Source organism: Entelurus aequoreus, linkage group LG13 (assembly GCF_033978785.1).
Source record: "Entelurus aequoreus isolate RoL-2023_Sb linkage group LG13, RoL_Eaeq_v1.1, whole genome shotgun sequence".
Taxonomy (NCBI): domain Eukaryota; kingdom Metazoa; phylum Chordata; class Actinopteri; order Syngnathiformes; family Syngnathidae; genus Entelurus; species Entelurus aequoreus.
Genome location: NC_084743.1, coordinates 40656076 through 40678202, shown reverse-complemented (window position 1 = coordinate 40678202; position 22127 = coordinate 40656076). Strand labels below are relative to the sequence as shown.

Below are 22127 nucleotides of genomic sequence, written 5' to 3'. Positions count from 1 at the left end.
GTAATACAAATAATTTACCATTTGAAAGTGTTGTATAGTAAATGTTAACTAAAAAAAAAAAGTTTTATAGTATTCAGTACACCACTTGTTTACTGCAGAATGAAGTTAGTGATGACAAGCAAAAAAAAAAAAGAACTTTAAGGGGGAAAAAAGTGTCTTCACCCCCATAACGTACCAAAAAAAGCGGAATTGTGGCCCTAAAATTGAGGTACAAACCGTAACGTGGGTTACCTGTACTGTTGCACCTCTAGCAAACAACCATAGATATGAACTAAATGGCAGTTGCCATCTGTTAGCACATACTACCTTGAACAAACATGGCAGGAATGTATGTTGGAAGATACTGCAGTAATAAACAGTAGGGCTGCAACAGTACTCTGTATTATCCTGAACGGCACAACCTGACTCTAAGTTAAAAATATTGAAAATCGTAATATTAATCGATATTAAAAAACTAACTGTGATAATATTTTTTGCCATACCGCCCAGCCCTAACCGATATAGTTGCTGTGTTATTTGACTGACTAGCATTAAACTGTGTTATAAGGAATCACGTCTTTCAGCTCAAAAGTGACAGCTTGGACCACCTGAAGTCGTATGAGTGGCATGCTGCGTTAGACTTTGCTTTTCGTCTCTATCATCGATTTAAATGGATCAAAGAAGAAAATGTAATTCCTGTAGGATAGTAGGACATACTGTAGGATCAATTTAGACTTAGAAAAATCTAAGTCTAATTTATTCTTATAATGCCAAATAAGGTAAATGTTCTTCTTTTCCTGTTTACTACTTATTTCCTGTATCCGGCTCATTGACCAGAGTTATATGTTTAATAATCCTTTTTACACAGCCATTTGTTGAAAAATTATCATTATCATTCCATTCACATTCACCGCAATGTTTAAGTCCTTGACGTATAAAGGGTTTAGGATTTCCATCCACCAGCTTCAAGCATGCATTAAAATGATCGTTCACAAACTTATTTTATGAAAGTAATTTGGCTTTTCTTCGCTGCTATGCTAAGCTGTAAGAACACACCAATGCGCCCGCACAGCACACTGATGGTGCACGATAAATTCCAACAGCAGCACAGGTAGCCTACTTTGGTTCCATTTTGTAATTACGTTACAGCGTCTTCAAAAATCAAAACATTTAGAAGCAAGTCTGAAGTTTATGCATGTTTTAAATATAAGTAACGTTAATAGATTTTAAGACCTTTCAAAATCATATTTGGACCTCTTATGAGATTTTAGGATAAGTTTTGACATTTTAAGGCCTGAGTCATACCAAAGACTATAAAAAAATGGGACCCATTACCTCCCTGCTTGGCACTCAGCATCAAGGGTTGGAATTGGGGGTTAAATCACCAAAATGATTCCCGGGCACGGCACCGCTGCTGCCCACTGCTCCCCTCACCTCCCAGGGGGTGAACAAGGGGATGGGTCAAATGCAGAGGACAAATTTCACCTAGTGTGTGTGACAATCATTGGTACTTTAACTTTAACTTAAATTAAAATTGTTGGATTAAGACTTTTTAAGATCTCGCGGATAGATACCCTGTGTGAAAGTATCTGAACATCTTACGTGCAATAGTTGTTAATGAACAGTCCCAAACAACTTTAATGACTTTTAGAAATCTATAGTTGTTCTCCTGAGATGTTCATAGAGTTCTTAGGACTTTTACATTCAGTACATTTCCATACACTAAATTCATCAGCTTCCCCAAATAAATCACGTTCTTTTATTTTCATACATGTGAAAGCCCCCGTTTACAAGCACTCTTTCTATCCAACTGTTGACCAAATGCTGTAGGCCTCCCGTACGCTAGGGGGTGATGTTAGTCATTTTAGCTCGTTTAGCTATGTGGGATTGTGGGTAGAGCAAGAGAAGTGCATGCTAATTAGGGCTGCAACAATTAGTGGACACTGTCGACAAGACAATTTGTCGCCGACAATTATATTTGTCCATAACAGTCATGAAGTCATCACTCGTGTTTTGCAGGGCGGAAGCAGGTCATTTTTGTAAAGCTGACCTTGTTTTTTGGCTTGCCAATTGGAATTGTTGATCTCTCTCTCTCTCTCTCTCTCTCTCTCCAATTGGAATTGTTGATCTCTCTCTCTCCTTGGAATTGTTGATCTCTCTCTCTCTCTCTCTCTCTCTCTCTCTCTCTCTCTCTCTCCTTGGAATTGTTGATCTCTCTCTCTCTCTCTCTCTCTCTCTCTCTCTCTCTCTCTCTCTCTCTCTCTCTCTCTCTCTCTCTCTCTCTCTCTCTCTCTCTCTCTCTCTCTCTCTCTCTCTCTCTCTCTCTCTCTCTCTCTCTCTCTCTCTCTCTCTCTCTCTCTCTCTCTCTCTCTCTCTCTCTCTCTCTCTCTCTCTCTCTCTCTCTCTCTCTCTCTCTCTCTCTCTCTCTCTCTCTCTATATTGTGGGCAGCACGGTGGTACAGGGGTTAGTGCATGTGCCTCACAATACGAGGGTCCTGAGTTCAAACGCGGGCTCGGGATCTTTCTGTGTGTAGTTTGCATGTTCTCCCCGTGACTGCGTGGGTTCCCTCCGGGTACCCCGGCTTCCTCCCACTGCCAAAAACATGCACCTGGGGATAGGTTGTTTGGCAACACTAAATTGACCCTAGTGTGTGAATATGAGTGTGAATGTTGTCTGTCTATCTTTGTTGACCCTGCGATGAGGTGGTGACTTGTCCAGGGTATACCCCGTCTTCCGCCCGAATGCAGCTGAGATAGGCTCCAGCACCCCCCGCGACCCCAAAAAGGGACAAGCGGTAGAAAATGGATGGATGGATGTTACATTGTTTAAAGCAGTGGTCCCCAACCTTTTTGTAACTGCGGACCGGTCAACGCTTGAAAATTTGTCCCACGGACCGGGGGGGTTGGGGGGTGGGGTGTTATGGTATTTTTAATTTTTTTGTCATAAAAAAATACAATCAAGTGTGCTTACGGACTGTATCCCTGCAGACTGTATTGATCTATATTGATATTATAATGTAGGAACCAGAAATATTAATAACAGAAAGAATCAACACTTTTGTGTGAATGAGTGTGAATTAATGTAAATGGGGAGGGAGGTTTTTTGGGTTGGTTCACTAATTGTAAGTGTATCTTGTGTTTTTTATGTTGATTTAATTTAGAAAATAAAAATACATTTTTTTTAATTTTTTTATTTCTTGTGCGGCCCGGTACCAATCGATCCAGGTGGTTGGGGACCACTGATTTAAAGCATCCAGCGGGGCATCGCAACAAAATTAGGCATAATAATGTGTTAATTCCACGACTGTATATATCGGTATCAGTAATTAAGAGTTGGACCATATCGGAATATCAGATATCGGCAAAAAAGCCATTATCGGACATCTCAACAATAGACATAAAAACAACTTCCAACATAGTTTTTCCAACTGAGAAAGAAAATGCACTTTAAGATGTTCAATATTTATTTATGGTAATTTTTTGAGTCCATTTTATGTTTTGTTTATTTATTTAGGATAACAAAGTTATACTTGCAATTACAGTACAATGGTAAACAATTTTACAGTAATGATAAAAACGATTATATCCTTTTAAACGGTTATTTGCAAGGTTGCATTATCATTATATATTATGATTACATCAGATTATAACACTATAGTTTTTATCAATAATTTAAGCAGTTTGACGAGGCTAAGCCCACTTCTCATTTACTTCTAGATACACTCTGCGTCCGTGGGTGGGACAAAGCCAAGCATTTATCCAATGGTTGTCGAATTTGGCTCGTTGGGCGCTCAGCCTCAACACTGTTTAATGCTGTTTGACGAAACAAGAATGAATAAAAAGAAAGTCTTATCAGCTGTCATGGAAGTCGCTTATTCTGAATCTGAATTTCCCCTCCGGGACTAATAGAGTAAACGAATGAACAAAAGTTGAAGCATTCTAGCTCATATTTAGTCAATGAAAAGTAAACACAAAAGTAAATATTTGACCACTTTTTTATATATATCTTAGGGGAAGCTGTGCTTCCCTAGCAGTCTTAAACAGATTTGTAACTTAGGGACAAGGACCGCTGACAAGGGCCACTGCGCAGTTTCTCTCCCACTGTCCTCTTAATATTTGCACATTTTGTAGATGGCTGTTTACAGGTATATCACAGATATATTAAAGTACATTCGCCTTGCAAACATGCTCCCTCTGCTCCAGACAATTGCGTGCGTCTAAGTTAGGTCAACATCATAACATTGTTATTTCGGCAGTGCTGTTTGGGTGTTCAAAGTCTTTCGGTAAACACATTTTCATTGCATCACTAGTCAATAGTGCGTAAATAATAGTCTACATTAGGGATGTCACGGTATGAATATTTGTTATCTTGTTTATTGTCACCAAAAACAAAAACGATCGGCTACGTTTACTCAAAGGGAAAATTTCCGGAGCAAGGTCCGTGTAGTTGCTGCCATGTTTTCTAAAGCCAAACAGCACTTGTGTGCATTCGCCGGCGCTGCTGCAACTCCGTTTCCAGGAAGTAACTGTTGTCTAAAATGCATTGATAAATTACGTTTTTTTGATAATTAAAAATTTTAACCGTATTACTCATCGTCTGGAATTTTACCAAGGTTTATCATTATACCGTTTACCATTAAGCCCTAATCCATGTTCACAACGTATTACTTTAGTTTGTTTTTATGTAAAACACCCTTATTTTATGGTGCGGCGGCTTTTAATCAATTACTCAGAAACCCAGACACTGAAAAACTAAAAACATTTGATGCTTCAGTATTGTTTGAATTGACCCATCACAGCTAAATAAAGCAAGATTAAGAATTTAGCTAGTGAATGTTTTTGTCACTAATTTAAATATATTTATAGCGCTGTCATGTATTGTATTAAAACGATTAAAACGATCTTCTTTGAAAACATTCAGACACTTATTAAAAAAGGTAGGTTTTATTTACATCTTATGTTTTACAAATATTACATTTTTTCAGCTTCTGTATCTTTAGGTTGTATCGTTGTTGGTGTAACGTGAACACAGTCCCCTTTATCTCGGGCTTTATTTTCTTCACTTTTAATGTTGTATTTGTTTTGTTAAGAGTGGCGCCACAATCCTCCATGGAGACTGGCGCATATGATAGCATGACTAAAAAGTATACATGCAATACAGAACGGCAATCTAGGTATTTCAATCCGATCTTTAAAAAGTCGACCATGATCTCATGAAGAAATTTTAAAAAAATCTAGTTTCAAGCTAATTTATACAATAATTTGTTTTGAGTGGAAGTAAATAACAGACTAAAACGACATCAAAAGTGAAATCATCTGTTTAACATCCTTGGAATTATTTTCTGGAAACCTTGTTAAAGCAGACTTCTTCTACACTAACAAAGCTTCTAACTAACAATGTACCTGAATGTCGCAGTAACTGCGTTTGGACACAAATGACACACTGACAGGGAAGAAGTCACCGGGCTGTCCGCTAATGCTGAACTCCAGGCTGCCGGACTTGTTGTTTGCATCAATGACAGGTAGGCACCACTCCAGGACGTTTCGCCTGCTGTCGTGTTTGTACTCTCCATCCAGATCTCCAATGACAGGAGCACCCACACCAGACCTGGAAAGAGACAGAAATATGTGCTATCCAGAACCAAATCAACCATTATAATGTTTAACGTAAGGAGTGTGACGATATATCGATATGGGAAATTATTGCTTTTCTGTTTAATCTTCTTTCATTATTCTTCCATAGTGAGTCAAGTGATAATACTGATAGAGTGCATCTGGAAAGTATTTACAGTGATTCACTTGTTACACATTTTATTATGTTACAGTCTAATACCAAAGAGGAATACATTAATTTTTGTCCTCAAAATTCTACACGCCATACCCCATAATGACAATGTGAATCTTTTTTCTTTTAAAGAAATGTTTGCAAATCAATAAAAAAATAATAAATCACAATGTACAAAAATATTCACAACCTTTGCCATAAAGCTCAAAAGTGAGCTCAATGGCATCCTGTTTCAACTGATAATCATTGAGTTGTTACTACAGCTTAATTTGACTCCACCAGTGGTAAATTCAGTTGGTATGGACATGATTTGGAAAGGCACACACGTCTCAATGTACAACACTTGACAGTTAAATTAAATGTCTGTAGACCTTGAAGACACAAATCTGGGGAAGGGTACAGAAAAATATCTGCTGCCTAGAAGGTCCCAATAAGCAAAGTGGCGTCCATCAAACGTAAATGAAAGAAGTTTGGAACCACGTGGACTCTCCTTAGAGCTGGCCGGCCGTCTAAACTGAACGATCAGGGATGAAGGACAACGATATCTGCAGCAAACCACCAATCAGTCCTGTGTGGCCAGACGGAAGCCATTAATTCGTAAAAGTTTGTCAAAATGCAAATTATCTGGTCTGATGAGACAAAGATTGAACTCTTTGGCATGAATGCCAGGCGTCATGTTTAGAGGAAACCAGGCACAGCTCATCATCAGGCCTATACCATCCCTACAGTGAAGTGTAGTGGCAATATCATGTTGTGGGGATGTTTTTCAGTGGCAGGAACTGTGAGACTAGTCAGGATGGAGAGAAAGATGAATGCAGCAATGTACGGGGACAACTTGAATGAGAACCTGCTCCCGAGCGCTCTTGAACTCAGACTCGGGTGATGGTTCATCTTTCAGCAGGACAAAGAACCTAAGCACACAGCCAAGATATCAAAGGAATGGCTTCAAGAGAACTCTAAATGCCCTTGAATGGCCTGGCCAGAGCCTAGATTTGAATCCGATTGAACATCTTTTAGACATCTGAAAACCTGATGGGAGCTTGAGAGATGCTGCTAAGTAGAATGAGTGAAACTAAAAAAAATAAAATTCTCAAAAAAGTACATTAACAACATTAACATTAACAACAATAATTTAAAAATAGAACAAAACAATATTATGCACAAAAAAAAATGTATGTTAATACTATACTTAACTGGTTTGTTTTAAATGTATATTCACTTTGTTGCCTTTTTAAAGGATATATGCATCACAGCAAATCATGTGTTTTTAGAATTTTATTAGTAGATTGCGCAGTACAGTACATATTCCGTACAATTGACCACTAAATGGTAACACCCGGATACGTTTTTCTACTTGTTTAAGTCGGGGTCCACGTTAATCCATTCATGGTCAATATGACGTCATGATGATGACGTCATATTGACCACACCCCCACCGCCACAGGTATTTTGGAAAATTAGGGGAAACCCTGCATGCAAGTCAGTATCTCGGCTTCAACAACCGTTTAATATGTCATCCAAGGGGCGTTCCACATGCAACTGGCTACAAATTGAAGCATAGTTCCAAACGACGAAACAGACTCTGCAATGGCTGTGGGACAAAGTTATAATCAACCCCAAGCAGTCCTGGATTTTTTGGTTCAAACACCTAAATGAGTCATACTCAAAGCAAATTAACACTGCTTCTACAGTCGGAAAGGCCCAACAACGTCTTTTTTTTTTGAGGAAACTAAAATGCGCAAACATTCCGCAGAAATCAATGGTTAACTTTTACAACTGTGCCATCAGCAGTGTCCTCACTTGCGGCTTTTTAGTGTGGTTTGCTAGCTGCACTAAAGCGAACCAACAGGCCCTCCAGCGAGTGGTTAAAGCGGCGGGGAAAATTACAAGGACGATACTCCCAGAGATGAGTGCCATGTACACAACTCGCTGCCTAAAGCGAGTACACAACATCCTGAAGGACAGATACCACCCAGCACATGGCCTCTTCAACCTGCTACCCTCTGGAAGAAGGTATAGATCGATTCGCGCCAGGACCACCAGAATGTCTCACAGTCTGTATCCCCAGGCTGTGAGACTGCTAAATGAACAGCCTGCCCCTTTGCTGCCCCGGACCATCTCATTACCTCACTCTTCACCACCTCAATAATTGTGCTCTGGACACTGCATTGCTGCAACATCAACGTAACACCCATCAGACATCCGACTGTTCCCACCCCCACGCCCCCTCTATTCGCCATCTTCCTGACAATGCTAAACTGTGAACTATGGTCAACCTGCACTTTAATGCAGTTTCTATGCCGCTGGACAAAGCTCAAACAAAATCTCGTTGACATGTATGACTTAAGTGTTATTATGACAATGACAATAAAGGAATTGATTGATTGATTGAAATATATGTCATTAAATCATGAATTTCGCTCTCCAGAAAGCTAATAAGATTTTTTCTAAGTGCTACTGACACTGAGGAATAGGAGTTTGAATACACTAGGAATATGTTTTTTAGGTTTGCCTGTACATATTTATTTTTTAGAAACTTTTAAGTAACTAGTTCGGTGGTGTGGACTGGAAAACACAATGGGACTAGGGCTGCAACTAACAACTGTTTTGATAGTCGACTTGTCATCGACTATCTTAAAAGGAGACTGCACTTTTTTGGGGAATTTTGCCAATCATTCACAATCATTATAAGAGACACACCTGTCTTTTTTAAATTTTATTTTAAAGATGATTAGAAAAACGCTTGAAAGATGTGGCTAATGGGAGTCAGCGTTGTAGCCTTCAAAGCCCGGAAACAAAGCACGTGTGTCTTCTAACCATGGCAGATTCGATAAACAACGAAGAGAACTATTTTAGGACAATGAGGATTCGTTTGACTCTTGAATATACGGAGGATTAACTGCTGTTTCGAGAAATCAGCACAAAGGAAGAGTGAGATGTTGGAGCAGACAAAAGCCGAGAGAGTAAGGTGAAAGTCACTCAAAACTGCAAAATGTGGAATTTGAAGCGATGCTATTTCGAATATGAATGGAGTGCTCACCCAAAAAAATCAGAAACAACGTCCCCGGTCACCTGGACCAAACAGAAAACTGTTCTTCGAGCGAGTCACACTTTATATCGGCTAACTGTGTACAAACAACCATGAAATGTCGGCTAATAGTTTACAGATACTGTAATATGATTGTGGAGGGGGGCGTGGTCAGCGCGCCTCCTGCGGGAAGAGAGTGTGTATGGCCCGGCTTCGAAGCCCAGCTGGCAGGTGAGTAGATTGCCCAGCTGCGGCTGGTTATCTAATCACCGGTCTCCTTTATCAGCAGCGTCCGAGGCCATGAGGGGAGCGCTGAAGAGAGCAGAGGAAAACCCCCACACGAGCGAGAAGGAGGCCACTGGCGAGACAGCCCTGAACATTGCAGAATATAAAAAAATAAAAACTTGCTTAACCCTGTACTTTGGGCTCACGAAGACTCTGTCTGTCCCAGGGGAACCCATATGAAGGAGACTGTCACAATGATTTAAAATGTTTTCAGTCAGTACAGATTGGTGTTCTATCGCACAGATTGGTGTTCTATCGCAGTATGGTGCATTACAAATTCAAACGTTTTAAGTGTATCTATCTTATCACTAGCCATTGTAGTAGAATTTCTGACCTTTGACCTATAGTTCATGTCTGTCAAAAATGTATGCTCATTTTGATTTCTCTTCCTCTTCTGTGGGACAAAAGTGAACTTTAAGTCGTGCCAACCTGTCTAACTGAATGTGTTGACTGTCTAAAAGATTCGAGTTGTTATGGAACAGATAGGGAAAACAAAACAAGACATTGACGCACTAACAAGAGAGATAAGAAAGGGATAAAGCCAAACGAAGAGAGTGTTTTGGGCACCATCTTTTTCATGGTGACGGGCGCGCCCGGGGGGGAAAATTTCTGTGTGCTAGACAACTCAACCCAACCATTGTACCATTTGATTATGAGTAAAATAAAACTCTTGTGTTAAATCTACTTTGGTTCTCATTGACAACCTGGACTTTCCACTACAAAATTGTTAGCTTTTACGGTTAATACCGCAGCACGCCGATATGTTACTAGGCTAGAAAAATAATTCCTCAGTCAGTACGTGTCCATGCACTACCGTATTTTCCGCACCATAAGCCGCACCTAAAAACCACAATTTTTCTCAAAAGCTGACAGTGCGGCTAATAACCTGGTGCGCCTTATATATGGATTAATATTAATATTTATTTTCATAAAGTTTATGTCTCGCAACTACGGTAAACAGCCGCCATCTTTTTTCCCCGTAAAAGAGGAAGCGCTTCTTCTACGGTAAGCAACCGCCCCCATAGAAGAGGAAGCGCTTCTTCTTCTACGGTAAGCAACCGCCAAGGTGAGCACCCACCCCCGTAGAAGAAGAAGCGCGTGGATATTACGTTTCATTTCATTTGTGTGTTTCTGTAAAGACCACAAAATGTCTCCTACTAAGAGACACGCGTACAAGGTTCCACTGACTTTTGATATTCATGTGAACCGCACTGTGGATACAACGGGAACACGTACGGTGAATATTCGCACCATAGGGAATGAGAAGTCGTCCTACTGTCGATCTAGCTTGCCATGCTAACGGCCAGAAACTTCCACCCACGGTGATATTCAAAAGGAAGACCTTGCCAAAAGAGAACTTTCCAGCCGGCGTCATCATAAAAGCTAACTCGAAGGGATGGATGGATGAAGAAAAGATGAGCGAAGGGACCGGGTGACTTTTTTCACGCAGCTCCGTCCCTGTTGATCTATGACTGCATGCGCGTCCACATCATAGATGGTGTCAAAGAACAAGTGAAGCACACCGAAGAAGAATAATTAGAGGGCTTTGTGGATGAGTAATAACTTCAGAAAGTGAGCTTTAAATGTTTATTTTGTGTGTTGTGTGACACTAACGTTCGAGCAACGTTGAGTTATTGATGTTGCTATTGCTCTGCACTATTTTGAGTGTTACTATTTTTGTGATTGCACATTTGCACATTACATTTTGGGAGTGAACAGAGTTGTTAGAACGCTGGTTTGTGATATATTATTAAAGTTTGACTGACCTATCTGACTGTTTTTTTGACATTCCCTTTAGCGTAGCGTAGGTGCGGCTAATAACACGGGGCGGCCAATAGGTAAACAAAGTTTTGAAATATGCCATTCATTGAAGGTGCGGCTTACAACACGGGGCGGCTTATGGTGCGGAAAATACGGAATAGGTCGGACTTCTCAAATAGTTTGGCTGTAAATAAGCATCTTACAGCCCATGGAAACACCTTAATCAGATTGTGTTCGGTTTTTGAAAAGTCGGACTAACACACCTGGATTATGCGATAGGAAACCAGATCTCTCGAGGCGGGTTGTGCGGCAGGAGAGGACCCTTTCTATCGCGCATGCACCAGGCTCAAGGCGCGGGAAACAACCCAGAAGCAGATACCATTCAATAAAAACATAAGCGACAATTGTCATGAAGAGGAGACTGTTTATTTGCTTCACAAATTAAAAGAACAAAACATTTTGAAGTGCATCGATGGTAGAAAAAAAGAAACTGAGATTTATCTAAGGTCGAATGCCGGCTAAATTTGGACAACCGAACGAAATACGAATGAGATGAAATAGAATGAAGGCGAATATTAAAGTGTACACAAACCTCTTCACGCTGCATTTGCACAAGCCAACTGATTCACTTTCCGCACAATTTTCAAGATAATCCAGAACAATAGTAACCTTCCTCTGGACTTCAGTCGCGGCATGAACGGTCTTTTCTTCGGATTTAAAATCCTTCCATCAATCCACAGAGCCTTTTGAATGAACTTTAAGACATTCAAAAGTTTTGTTTCCAATATTTTCGTCCGAAAATCCCTTTGAAAAAACTCTTCCGCCAGTTTTTAATTGCATCCGACCTGCATCCGCCCCAATACATTCTTGGTAGTCGCGTCATGTAGCGCAATCCAAGATCATTTCTTGATGCTGACTGCTATTTAACATTGGCATAGCCATTAGAGACGTATTCATTGTAATATGTGCCAATATTACAGCGGACATCAGTTAAAACAAGTTGTAAGGATCCACAAATGGCTAGAGTGATATAATCTCCCTAAAAGAAAATAGCACCCCCAAGTGTACGGGAGGCACATGGCGTATGACCAATAGTTGCATTAGAGAGAGTGCATGGACACTAGGACTTCACACGCAGGTGTGAAAATACAAAAAAACTAACTATTTGAGAAATCAAACTAACTTAGTGCATGGAAAGTTAGTGAGTGTTCGCTCTTACAATAACAATGTCGCTACAGCTTGGTCATTATACAGGTTATGGAACGTAAATTATGTATTGTTGACGGTTTTTGAATGCATTTTTAAAATGATTTAGAGGTAGTCACCAAGAACGAGCAGATTTTTAAATGAAAGAATGTGAAAACAAAAAAACCCTTCTGTTTTCTTGTCTCTCATAATGATAGTGAACGACTGGCAAAACTCCAAAAAAAAATGCAGTTCCCCTTTAAATGATTAGCCGACGAGTCGTATGAAAAGCGACCACATATTTGATGGCTCTAATTTTTCCATCAACTTTTAAATGCAACTTAGTTATTTTAATTATTATTATTCAAATGGACGGCATGGAGCGGTTGGGAGAATGGCCGTGCCAGCAACATGAGGGTTCCTGGTTGGATACCCACCCCCTACCAACCTTGTGATTTCCTTTGTGTCCTTGAGCAAGACACGTCACTTTGCGCCTGATTGGTCGCAGTTAGGGCCTTGCATAGCAGCTCCTGCCATCAGTGTGTAAATGGGTGAATGTGGAAATCGTGTCAAAGCGCTTTGAGTACCTTGAAGGTAGAAAAGCGCTATAAAAGTATAACCCATTTACCATTATTTTTTTGGTTATTTTGATTCCCGAGCATAGCTGCTGCTCACTGCTCCCCTCACCTCCCAGGGGGTGGAACAAGGGGATGGGTTAACCTAGAGCAGTGGTTCTTAACCTTGCTGGAGGTACCGAACCCCACCAGTTTCATATGCGCATTCACCGAACCCTTCTTTAGTGAAAAATAAAATGTTTTTTTTTTTCAAATTCAAGACAAAAGTTATATGATTTTTTACTGGTGCACAAAATGAACCGTGCATGAACATTACCTTGTTCAAAGAACAAAACCAACAGTGCATGAACTCACAACAAATTACACACCTGCAAATCAGTTTGACTTCTGCTGTTGCCGTATCCATAATATGCAGATAGGGAGATGTTTTTATGTACACGATGAGTCGGCGTGGCTTGAGGCTCCACCGAACCCCTGAGGCCGACTCACCGAACCCCTAGGGTTCGATCGAACCCAGGTTAAGAACCACTGACCCAGAGAGTAATTTCACCACACCTAGTGTGTGTGTGACTATCAGTGGTACTTTAACTTTAAAGGTGCCATGTGTACCGAATTTTTCGGACTATAAGTCGCTCTGGAGTATACGTCGCACCGGCCGAAAATGCACAATAAAGAAGGAAAAATACATATACAGGTATACGTCGCACTGAAGTATAAGTCGCATTTTTGGGGGAAATTTATTTGATAAAATCCAACACCAAGAATAGACATTTGAAAGGCAATTTAAAATAAATAAAGAATAGTGAACAACAGGCTGAATAAGTGTACGCCATATAACGCACAAATAACCAACTGAGAACGTGCCTGGTATGTTAAAGGCCTACTGAAACCTACTACTACCGACCACGCAGTCTGATAGTTTATATATCAATGATGAAATCTTAACATTGCAACACATGCCAATACGGCCGGGTTAACTTATAAAGTGACTTTTAAAACTTCCCGGGAAATATCCGGCTGAAACGTCGCGGTATGATGACGTATGCGCGTGACGAAGTCAGAGTAACGGAAGTTATGGTACCCGTAGAATTCTATACAAAAAGCTCTGTTTTCATTTCATAATTCCACAGTATTTTGGACATCTTTTGCAATTTGTTTAATGAACAATGAAGGCTGCAAAGAAGACAGTTGTAGGTGGGATCGGTGTATTAGCAGCGGACTACAGCAACACAACCAGGAGGACTTTGTTGGAGCGCTAGCCGCGCTAGCCGCCGACCTCACCTTGACTTCCTACGTCTCCGGGCCGCCAAACGCATCGGGTGGAGTCCTTCGTCCTTCTGCCGATCGCTGGAACGCAGGTGAGCACGGGTGTTGATGAGTAGATGAGGGCTGGCTGGCGTAGGTGGAGAGCTAATGTTTTTAGCATAGCTCTGTGAGGTCCCGTTGCTAAGTTAGCTTCAATGGCGTCGTTAGCACAGCATTGTTAACCTTCGCCAGCCTGGAAAGCATTAACTGTGTATTTACTTGTCCACGGTTTAATAGTATTGTTGATTTTCTATCTATCCTTCCTTCTATCCTTTATTTTTTTGTTTCTATATGCAGTTAAAGCACGATGCTATCACGTTAGCTCGTAGCTAAAGCATTTCGCCGATGTATTGTCGTGGAGATAAAAGGCACTGAATGTCCATTTTGCGTTCTCGACTCTCATTTTCAAGAGGATATAGTATCCGAGGTGGTTTAAAATACAAATCCGTGATCCACAATAAAAAAAGGAGAGTGTGGAATCCAATGAGCCAGCTTGTACCTAAGTTACGGTCAGAGCGAAAAAAGATACGTCTATCACTCTCTCTCAAGTCATTCACTGTAACGTTCCTCATCTACGAATCTTTCATCCTCGCTCAAATTAATGGGGTAATCATCACTCTCTCGGTCCGAATCTCTCTCGCTCCATTGTAAACAATGGGGAATTGTGAGGAATACTAGCTCCTGTGACGTCACGCTACTTCCGGTACAGGCAAGGCTTTTTTTTATCAGCGAGCAAAAGTTGCGAACTTTATCGTCGATTTTCTCTATTAAATCCTTTCAGCAAAAATATGGCAATATCGCGAAATGATCAAGTATGACACATAGAATGGATCTGCTATTCCCGTTTAAATTAAAAAAAATCATTTCAGTAGGCCTTTAACGCAACACATCATGGCAAGAGTCATTCAAATAACTATAACATATAGAACATACTATACGTTTACCAAACAATCTGTCACTCCCGATCGCTAAATCCAATGAAATCTTCCTCCCCGGTGTCGCCTATGGTATGTCCTTTCTTTCTGCTGCTCGATTGCCGTTCTCTGCTGCATATTTCACTACGTCCAGCTTGTAATCTGCAGTATATGATTTCCTTTTCGGTGCCATTTTAGTTCAGTCCTTCTCAGTTTTTGAAAGTTACCGCTAATGTTGATGTAATCCATTTTAATAGCTACGGCAGTAGCATATAGCATATAGCAGTTAGCATCCTATAATAGGCTGACCTAATTCTGAAATTGCAAAAAGAGGACACATACATGCGTGCCAAGGCGGGCAGCACGCCAAGGCTGGGACTAGGTGAAAATTTGCCAATGATACTCAAACTTGCTTTATAAATAATATATTTATTTAAATAAAGCATTTTTCTCCTCTGTTGACAGCAGTGCTGGCGCTAGGAATTTTCAAAATGGGGTCCCAGGGACCCCATCAAGCCATAAAAATGGGGTACCACAATAAAAATTAGGGGTCCCTCTTTTTTGTAAGCGTTTTGAAAACAAATGATAAATGGATGTATTATCCTGTCATATCTCACATTCTATATTATGTTTTGGAAAAAGGTTGTCATAAACGTTACTTCATTCATTAAAAAATAAAATAAAAAAAGTAGAAATGGATGGATGGATGGAAAACAAATTTTAAAAAGTATGTTTTTGGGGTAGGGGAGTCTGATCGGGTGCTAGTTGGCTTGAAGCTAACAGCTAGCCTGTCTCCATCCTGGAACAATGTGGATCCAGCGGGAGATAAAAGTGAAGTTTCCATGGACTCACAAAGACTAAAACAAGCCATTTACTGGAAACTTGGCACAGGATGAAGTAAAAAGGTTGACTTTACACTCACCTTAGTGTTTACCATCAAGTCTTTCTTTTGACAGCACCTCGCGCTAAACTTGTCCCAGTGCAAACTGAGGAAGTGTTTGTCATTGACAAAACTTTCGGCCAATCAAAATTTACGACCTATAAAAACGCAATAAACAGGGACGGAAATGTGACCCGGCAAATATAAACAAAACAAAACACTGGCGGAAAGCAATAATCGAGACAATAAAAAAATAAGCAAGCCGGGCGGTAGGTAAAAAGAAGAAAAAAAGTCCTTTCTGATTTCAATGCTTAAAAAGACACAAAAAGTGCGGTAACACCAACACTGCTTGACAGTATAACAAAATAAGTCACATTTATATTCTGTAACTGTGTGGAATGCTAAAACACCCTCTGCTGCGTTTACAATGTCTTCTCCTTTTCCAGGTCGCACAAAGTACTCTGTCAATTTAGCATAGGATTGTAAATATTGTACATAATGTAAATAATTCAATGTATATACTCTGATGATTAACTTGTGGGATGACTGTATTATGCTGATAGTAAATATTTGTACCATGAATTGATTTACGTGGACCCCGACTTAAACAAGTTGAAAAACTTATTCGGGTGTTACCATTTAGTGGTCAATTGTACGGAATATGTACTGTACTGTGCAATCTACTAATAAAAGTTTCAATCAAGCAGACGAGCCCTCGCCCTGCACAGCTGTTTTGTGCTTTGTAGTGTCGATATGGGCTTGTAGATCTTTGGCCCCTTTATTTGCGACAGATACATAAATTCCTGCTTTGCACACAGTGCATTCTGCTTCCCATATGTCACGGCCAGGACGAAAACACGAATACTTTTTCCGCAAATCATCTGTGAAGTTGCATTTACGTTTCGGCATTTCTTGTTTACATGTCTGTCTCTCCACTCTCTAGCTCTCTCGCTCTCTGTCTCTGCCCCTCCGTCACAAATGTTTCTGCGTCACGCCTCCACAGTTTGTTTTGTTGAACCCCTTCTTAACCCTGGACGTACATTGAAAATACACGCAACCCTAACTCAAAATGCCGGACATTTGAGGCACACCCCTGCAAAAGAGGACATGTCCGGGGAAAAGAGGACGTATGGTCAGCCTATCCTATGACCCACAATGCACTTCTGCCATGACCCTCCCCCACCGAATTCTTATTGGTTGACGTGTGAGTGACGATTGCTGACGTGTGTGTGACGATTGCTGCCATTTGCTTCATCTCTTACGCGAATGAGATAATATTATTTGATATTTTACGGTAATGTGTTAATAATTTCACACAGAAGTCGCTCCGGAGTATACTGTATGTCGCACCCACGGCCAAACTATGAAAAAAAACTGACTTATAATCCGAAAAATACAGTAATAAATTCATGTCAAGTCATCATTAAATGGCCCACATATGTCAAAAGGCATTAATAAATCATGTTCTTTTTGAATACCTTTATAACTGATAACGGTAGTTCAGCCGGGATATGGTAATTTCAAAATTAGATTTACAGCTAAAAAATATTGTTATTGTTTTCATTTCGATGCCCCGCCCTCCACTGTTTGACCAATTAGAAAGTCCGTGAGTGTGTCACATCCACGTTGCCAGTTACGCACCGCCTTCTTCGTCGAGCCACTGGTAAAATTACTGAACATGTCACATCTTAATACATCTAAATGGTGTCGTTACTATTCTCAACTTATTCATGACGAAGCCAGGAACAAAACAAGGATTTGTATCGGGGATGCCTTTGAAAGATGGAGACGATAGAAGGCGGAGAAGATTTTTTTCATCTGACGCCAAACATGCTAATTTCCTCCTTGATAGGTAAGTAAGGCATTTACGTTTCTTTATTACTTGTAATAAATGGAATTGGACATTTCGAATGTAAACTATATTGTCCAATACATTCTATGATCTTGTCTAACAAAGCTAGTATGTTCCTGCAACGAATGCTTAGGAGCGAAGCACCATCACACGAGTGCAGTGCTTACTTAGCGTGCTAGCGCGGTCAATGACAAATCAACATATAGGCTAACAGGAGAAATATATGCCCGTTAGCCTGTAAATCGATGTGTATTCCAACTGACAGGGCAACATATATTTTCGACAAATAAAACCTATGTGGATATGGGTAGTCCATCCATCCATCCATTTTCTACTGCTTGTCTCTTTCGGCGTCGCTGGAGCCTATCTCAGCTGCATTCGGGCGGTAGGTGTCAGTGCCTATTTCGTTCTCAATATGCTGATACACTGAGGAAATGTGTTCCAACATTAGCACGGCTAATTGCGGTTTCTGGTACTGTATGTACATCAAACACATATGGGGTGGTATTTGCTTAGCACAATATAATGCATTACATGTAATGATTTTCTACTTTGTGTATTGACCGGGTAGTAGGCTATATGATTTACCTGTAACGTAGTTTTTGCGTAACGTGGGTTGACTCATAGAATTGCACTCTGCACTGAAAGATGGTGATTTGCGTACATGGAAGAGAATGCAGTGCGTCAGGTTGGATGCAACATGGAGTTATGCTGAACGAAATGTGGCGGTAATTTTACTGTTGGCCTTGGCTTGCCATCAAAGAAGGCCTAAGCGATATATAACATACTACCGTATTTTCCGCACTATAAGGCGCACCGGATTATAAGGCGCACCTTCAATGAATGGCATATTTTAAAACTTTGTTCATATATAAGGCGCACCGCATTATAAGGCGCATAGAATAGACGCTACAGTAGAGGCTGGGGTTATGTTATGCATCCATTAGATGGAGCTGCGCTAAAGGGACTGTCAACAAAACAGTCAGGTCAGTCAAATTTTATTAATAGATTACAAACCAGCGTTCTGACAACTCTGTTCACTCCCAAAATGAATAAACAGCTGTTTTATTATTTTACCCGGGGTAAAGTCATTGATGTGGTGTTTTGTTTATCTTCTAACAACAGCAAGGTATAACATGTAATGGAACATTTATATCACATAGTGGAGGGGAACTTTTCCCTGATTCAATAAACACGTAAAAAACAGTGATACTGTTACGGTAAATCAAACGTTAGTGCAATCACAATATAGTAACACTCGAAATAGTGCAAAGCAATAACAATGTATCAATAACTCAACGTTGCTCAAACGTTAATGTCACACAACACAACACACAAAATAAACATGTAAAGCTCACTTTATGAAGTTAACCCTCATCCGCGAATCCCTCGAATTCTTCTTCTTCAGTGTCCGAATTAAACAGTTGGGCGAATACGGCATCCAACATGCCCGGTAACGGCTCTAGTCTCGTCGAAGTCGTCATTAATCGAGTCAGTATCGCTGCTGTTGTCTAGCAGTTCAGTGACAATGTTAAATTCTCTCGCTGCTGCTCTATTCCCGTGTTCTACTGCATGGCTGATCGTCTTAAGTTTAAAGGCCTACTGAAATGATTTTTTTTTATTTAAACGGGGATAGCAGATCCATTCTATGTGTCATACTTGATCATTTCGCGATATTGCCATATTTTTGCTGAGAGGATTTAGTAGAGAACATCGACGATAAAGTTCGCAACTTTTGGTCGCTGATAAAAAAAAGCCTTGCCTGTACCGGAAGTAGCGTGACGTCGCAGGTTGAAAGGCTCCTCACATTTCCCCATTGTTTACACCAGCAGCGAGAGCGATTCGGACCGAGAAGGCGACGATTACCCCATTAATTTGAGCGAGGATGAAAGATTTGTGGATGAGGAACGTGAGAGTGAAGGACTAGAGTGCAGTGCAGGACGTATCTTTTTTCGCTCTGACCGTAACTTAGGTAAAAGGGCTCATTGCATTCCACACTTTCTCCTTTTTCTATTGTGGATCACGGATTTGTATTTTAAACCACCTCGGATACTATATCCTCTTGAAAATGAGAGTCGAGAACGCGAAATGGACATTCACAGTGACTTTTATCCCCACGACAATACATCGGCGAAGCACTTTAGCTACGGAGCTAACGTGATAGCATCGGGCTTAACTGCAAATAGAAACAAAAGAAATAAACCCCTGACTGGAAGGATAGACAGAAAATCAACAATACTATTAAACAATGGACCTGTAACTGCACGGTTAATGCTTTCCAGCCTGGCGAAGCTTAACAATGCTGTTGCTAACGACGCCATTGAAGCTAACTTAGCTAAGGGACCTCACAGAGCTATGCTAAAAACATTAGCTATCCACCTACGCCAGCCAGCCCTCATTTGCTCATCAACACCCGTGCTCACCTGCTTTCCAGCGATCGACGGAGCGACGAAGGACTTCACCCGATCATCGATGCGGTCGGCGGCTAGCGTCGGATAGCGCGTCTGCTATCCAAGTCAAAGTCCTCCTGGTTGTGTTGCTGCAGACAGCCGCTAATACACCGATCCCACCTACAGCTTTCTTCTTTGCAGTCTTCATTGTTCAGTAAACAAATTGCAAAAGATTCACCAACACAGATGTCCAGAATACTGTGGAATTTTGCGATGAAAACAGAGCTTTGTGTATTGGATACAATGGTGTCCGAATACTTCCGTTTCAACCATTGACGTCACGCGCATACGTCATCATACATAGACGTTTTCAACCGGAAGTTTTGCGGGAAATTTAAAATTGCACTTTATAAGTTAACCCGGCCGTATTGGCATGTGTTGCAATGTTAAGATTTCATCATTGATATATAAACTATCAGACTGCGTGGTCGGTAGTAGTGGGTTTCAGTAGGCCTTTAAACTCTGCATCGTAAGCGTGTCTCTTAATAGGAGCCATTTTGGGGTCTTTACATAAACAAATGGAAATGAAACGGCACGCCTCGCGCAGTCATATATCCCAGCATGCACCGCACGCTTCTTTTTCTTCTACGGGGGAAAATGAAGACGGGGGAAAATGAAGTCGGCGGCTGCTTACCGTAGTTGCGATTGATTGATTGATTGAAACTTTTACCTGTTGGAGGCTCAATATTGGTCCATATATAAGGCGCACCGGATTATAGGGCGCAACGTTAGCTTTTGACAAAATTTGAGGTTTTTAGGTGCGCCTTATAGTGCAGAAAATACGGTATATATTATTATATATAATTATTTCAATGGTGGTCCGTGCGGTCAAACTAGACATTTTAGCAGGGTAAAGCCAACAATCTGTCCTGACTCCCAACGAAAATATTGCTGCGTAACTTTACAAATACATTTGGCTAATCAACATCAGTAAAATGTGGCATAATTACTTAGTAAACCACCTTGCAAGTAGCATAAACAAGAGCAACCTACAGCGTAGGACTAGTCAATTGCCATTTGAAGTTCCTTGGAGTAGGATTCGGATTGGGGCTGCGTATCTGGCAAACTCAGTAAAGGAGAGTGGGAGAGGACTACAGAATTTTGACTGTGGTTGCAGTACCATTTCTGGCCACATTACTACATATGGCACCTTTAAGCATTTGCTTACAAACAAGAAAGGTGAATAATTAATTCATATTTATTTATACTGTAACTGTGCTGCTCATTTAACTGTTACAAAAATTAAAATGACCATGTACTATAAACACAAAAACCTTGTTCATGTATATAAAAAAGCAGCAAAAAAAACAAACCACCAAATCTTTTATTTCCTCAAAAAGAAAAAAAGCATTTTGCGATGATGTGGTTAAAAAGCTGCACAATGGTATATTGACTCTTGATTGACTCCTGGCAGTTTTAGCAATCTAATAGACTCAACGTATGGAATTGTATTATTGATTAATTCTTAACATGTTAGCTATCTAATAAATTGTATGTTTAAATTTATGATACCTCCGCATTGGTGCCTAATGTCTGTCTCTGTGTGTGTGTGTGCGCACGCGCGATTAGCGTTTGTTATTGTGCTCTTTTTTTTATTGCATTGCCGACTAACGCTGCTTTAAAAAGTACTTGAAATTATTTAGACAAAGTTTAGGTAGCTTACTTTTGCTAAAACTATAGTTATTTTTCACACAACTTTGTATCAACAAGGTTGAGTCCGCATCATCCAGACGTCCGACATCATGACTCCGCTATAAATGCTCACAAATCACAGATGTACAGCCATAAAAAAAACAAGGTCCGCTTTGCAAAATGAGCAAGGTATTCATGTATTTAACAGGAATAGGAGGACATGTTCTCACACTATACATGTTTTCACGGCAATGTTTTTGTTAGTTGCGCCGTGGATCTGCTTCCGCCCGGAAAAACACGATTGATGACTTCAAGACTATTGTCGACAAAAATGATTGTCGGCGACAAATTTTATTGTCTACAATGTCCATCCATCCATCCATCCATTTTCTACCGCTTATTCCCTTTGGGGTCGCGGGGGGCGCTGGAGCCTCTCAGCTACAATCAGGCGGAAGGCAGGGTACACCCTGGACAAGTCGCCACCTCCTCGCAGGGC

The 22127-nt window shown here is 40.6% G+C and overlaps 1 protein-coding gene across 1 annotated transcript in view; it reads right to left on the bottom strand.

Moving 5' to 3' along the window:
* The window catches only part of LOC133663401 (coatomer subunit delta), a 49827-nt gene that overhangs the window by 3026 nt on the left and 24674 nt on the right, over positions 1-22127 (bottom strand). The window contains exon 9 of the mRNA XM_062067845.1: positions 5383-5587. Within this exon, the coding sequence (XP_061923829.1) occupies positions 5383-5587 (205 nt within the window). The remainder of the gene's footprint in view (positions 1-5382; positions 5588-22127) is intronic.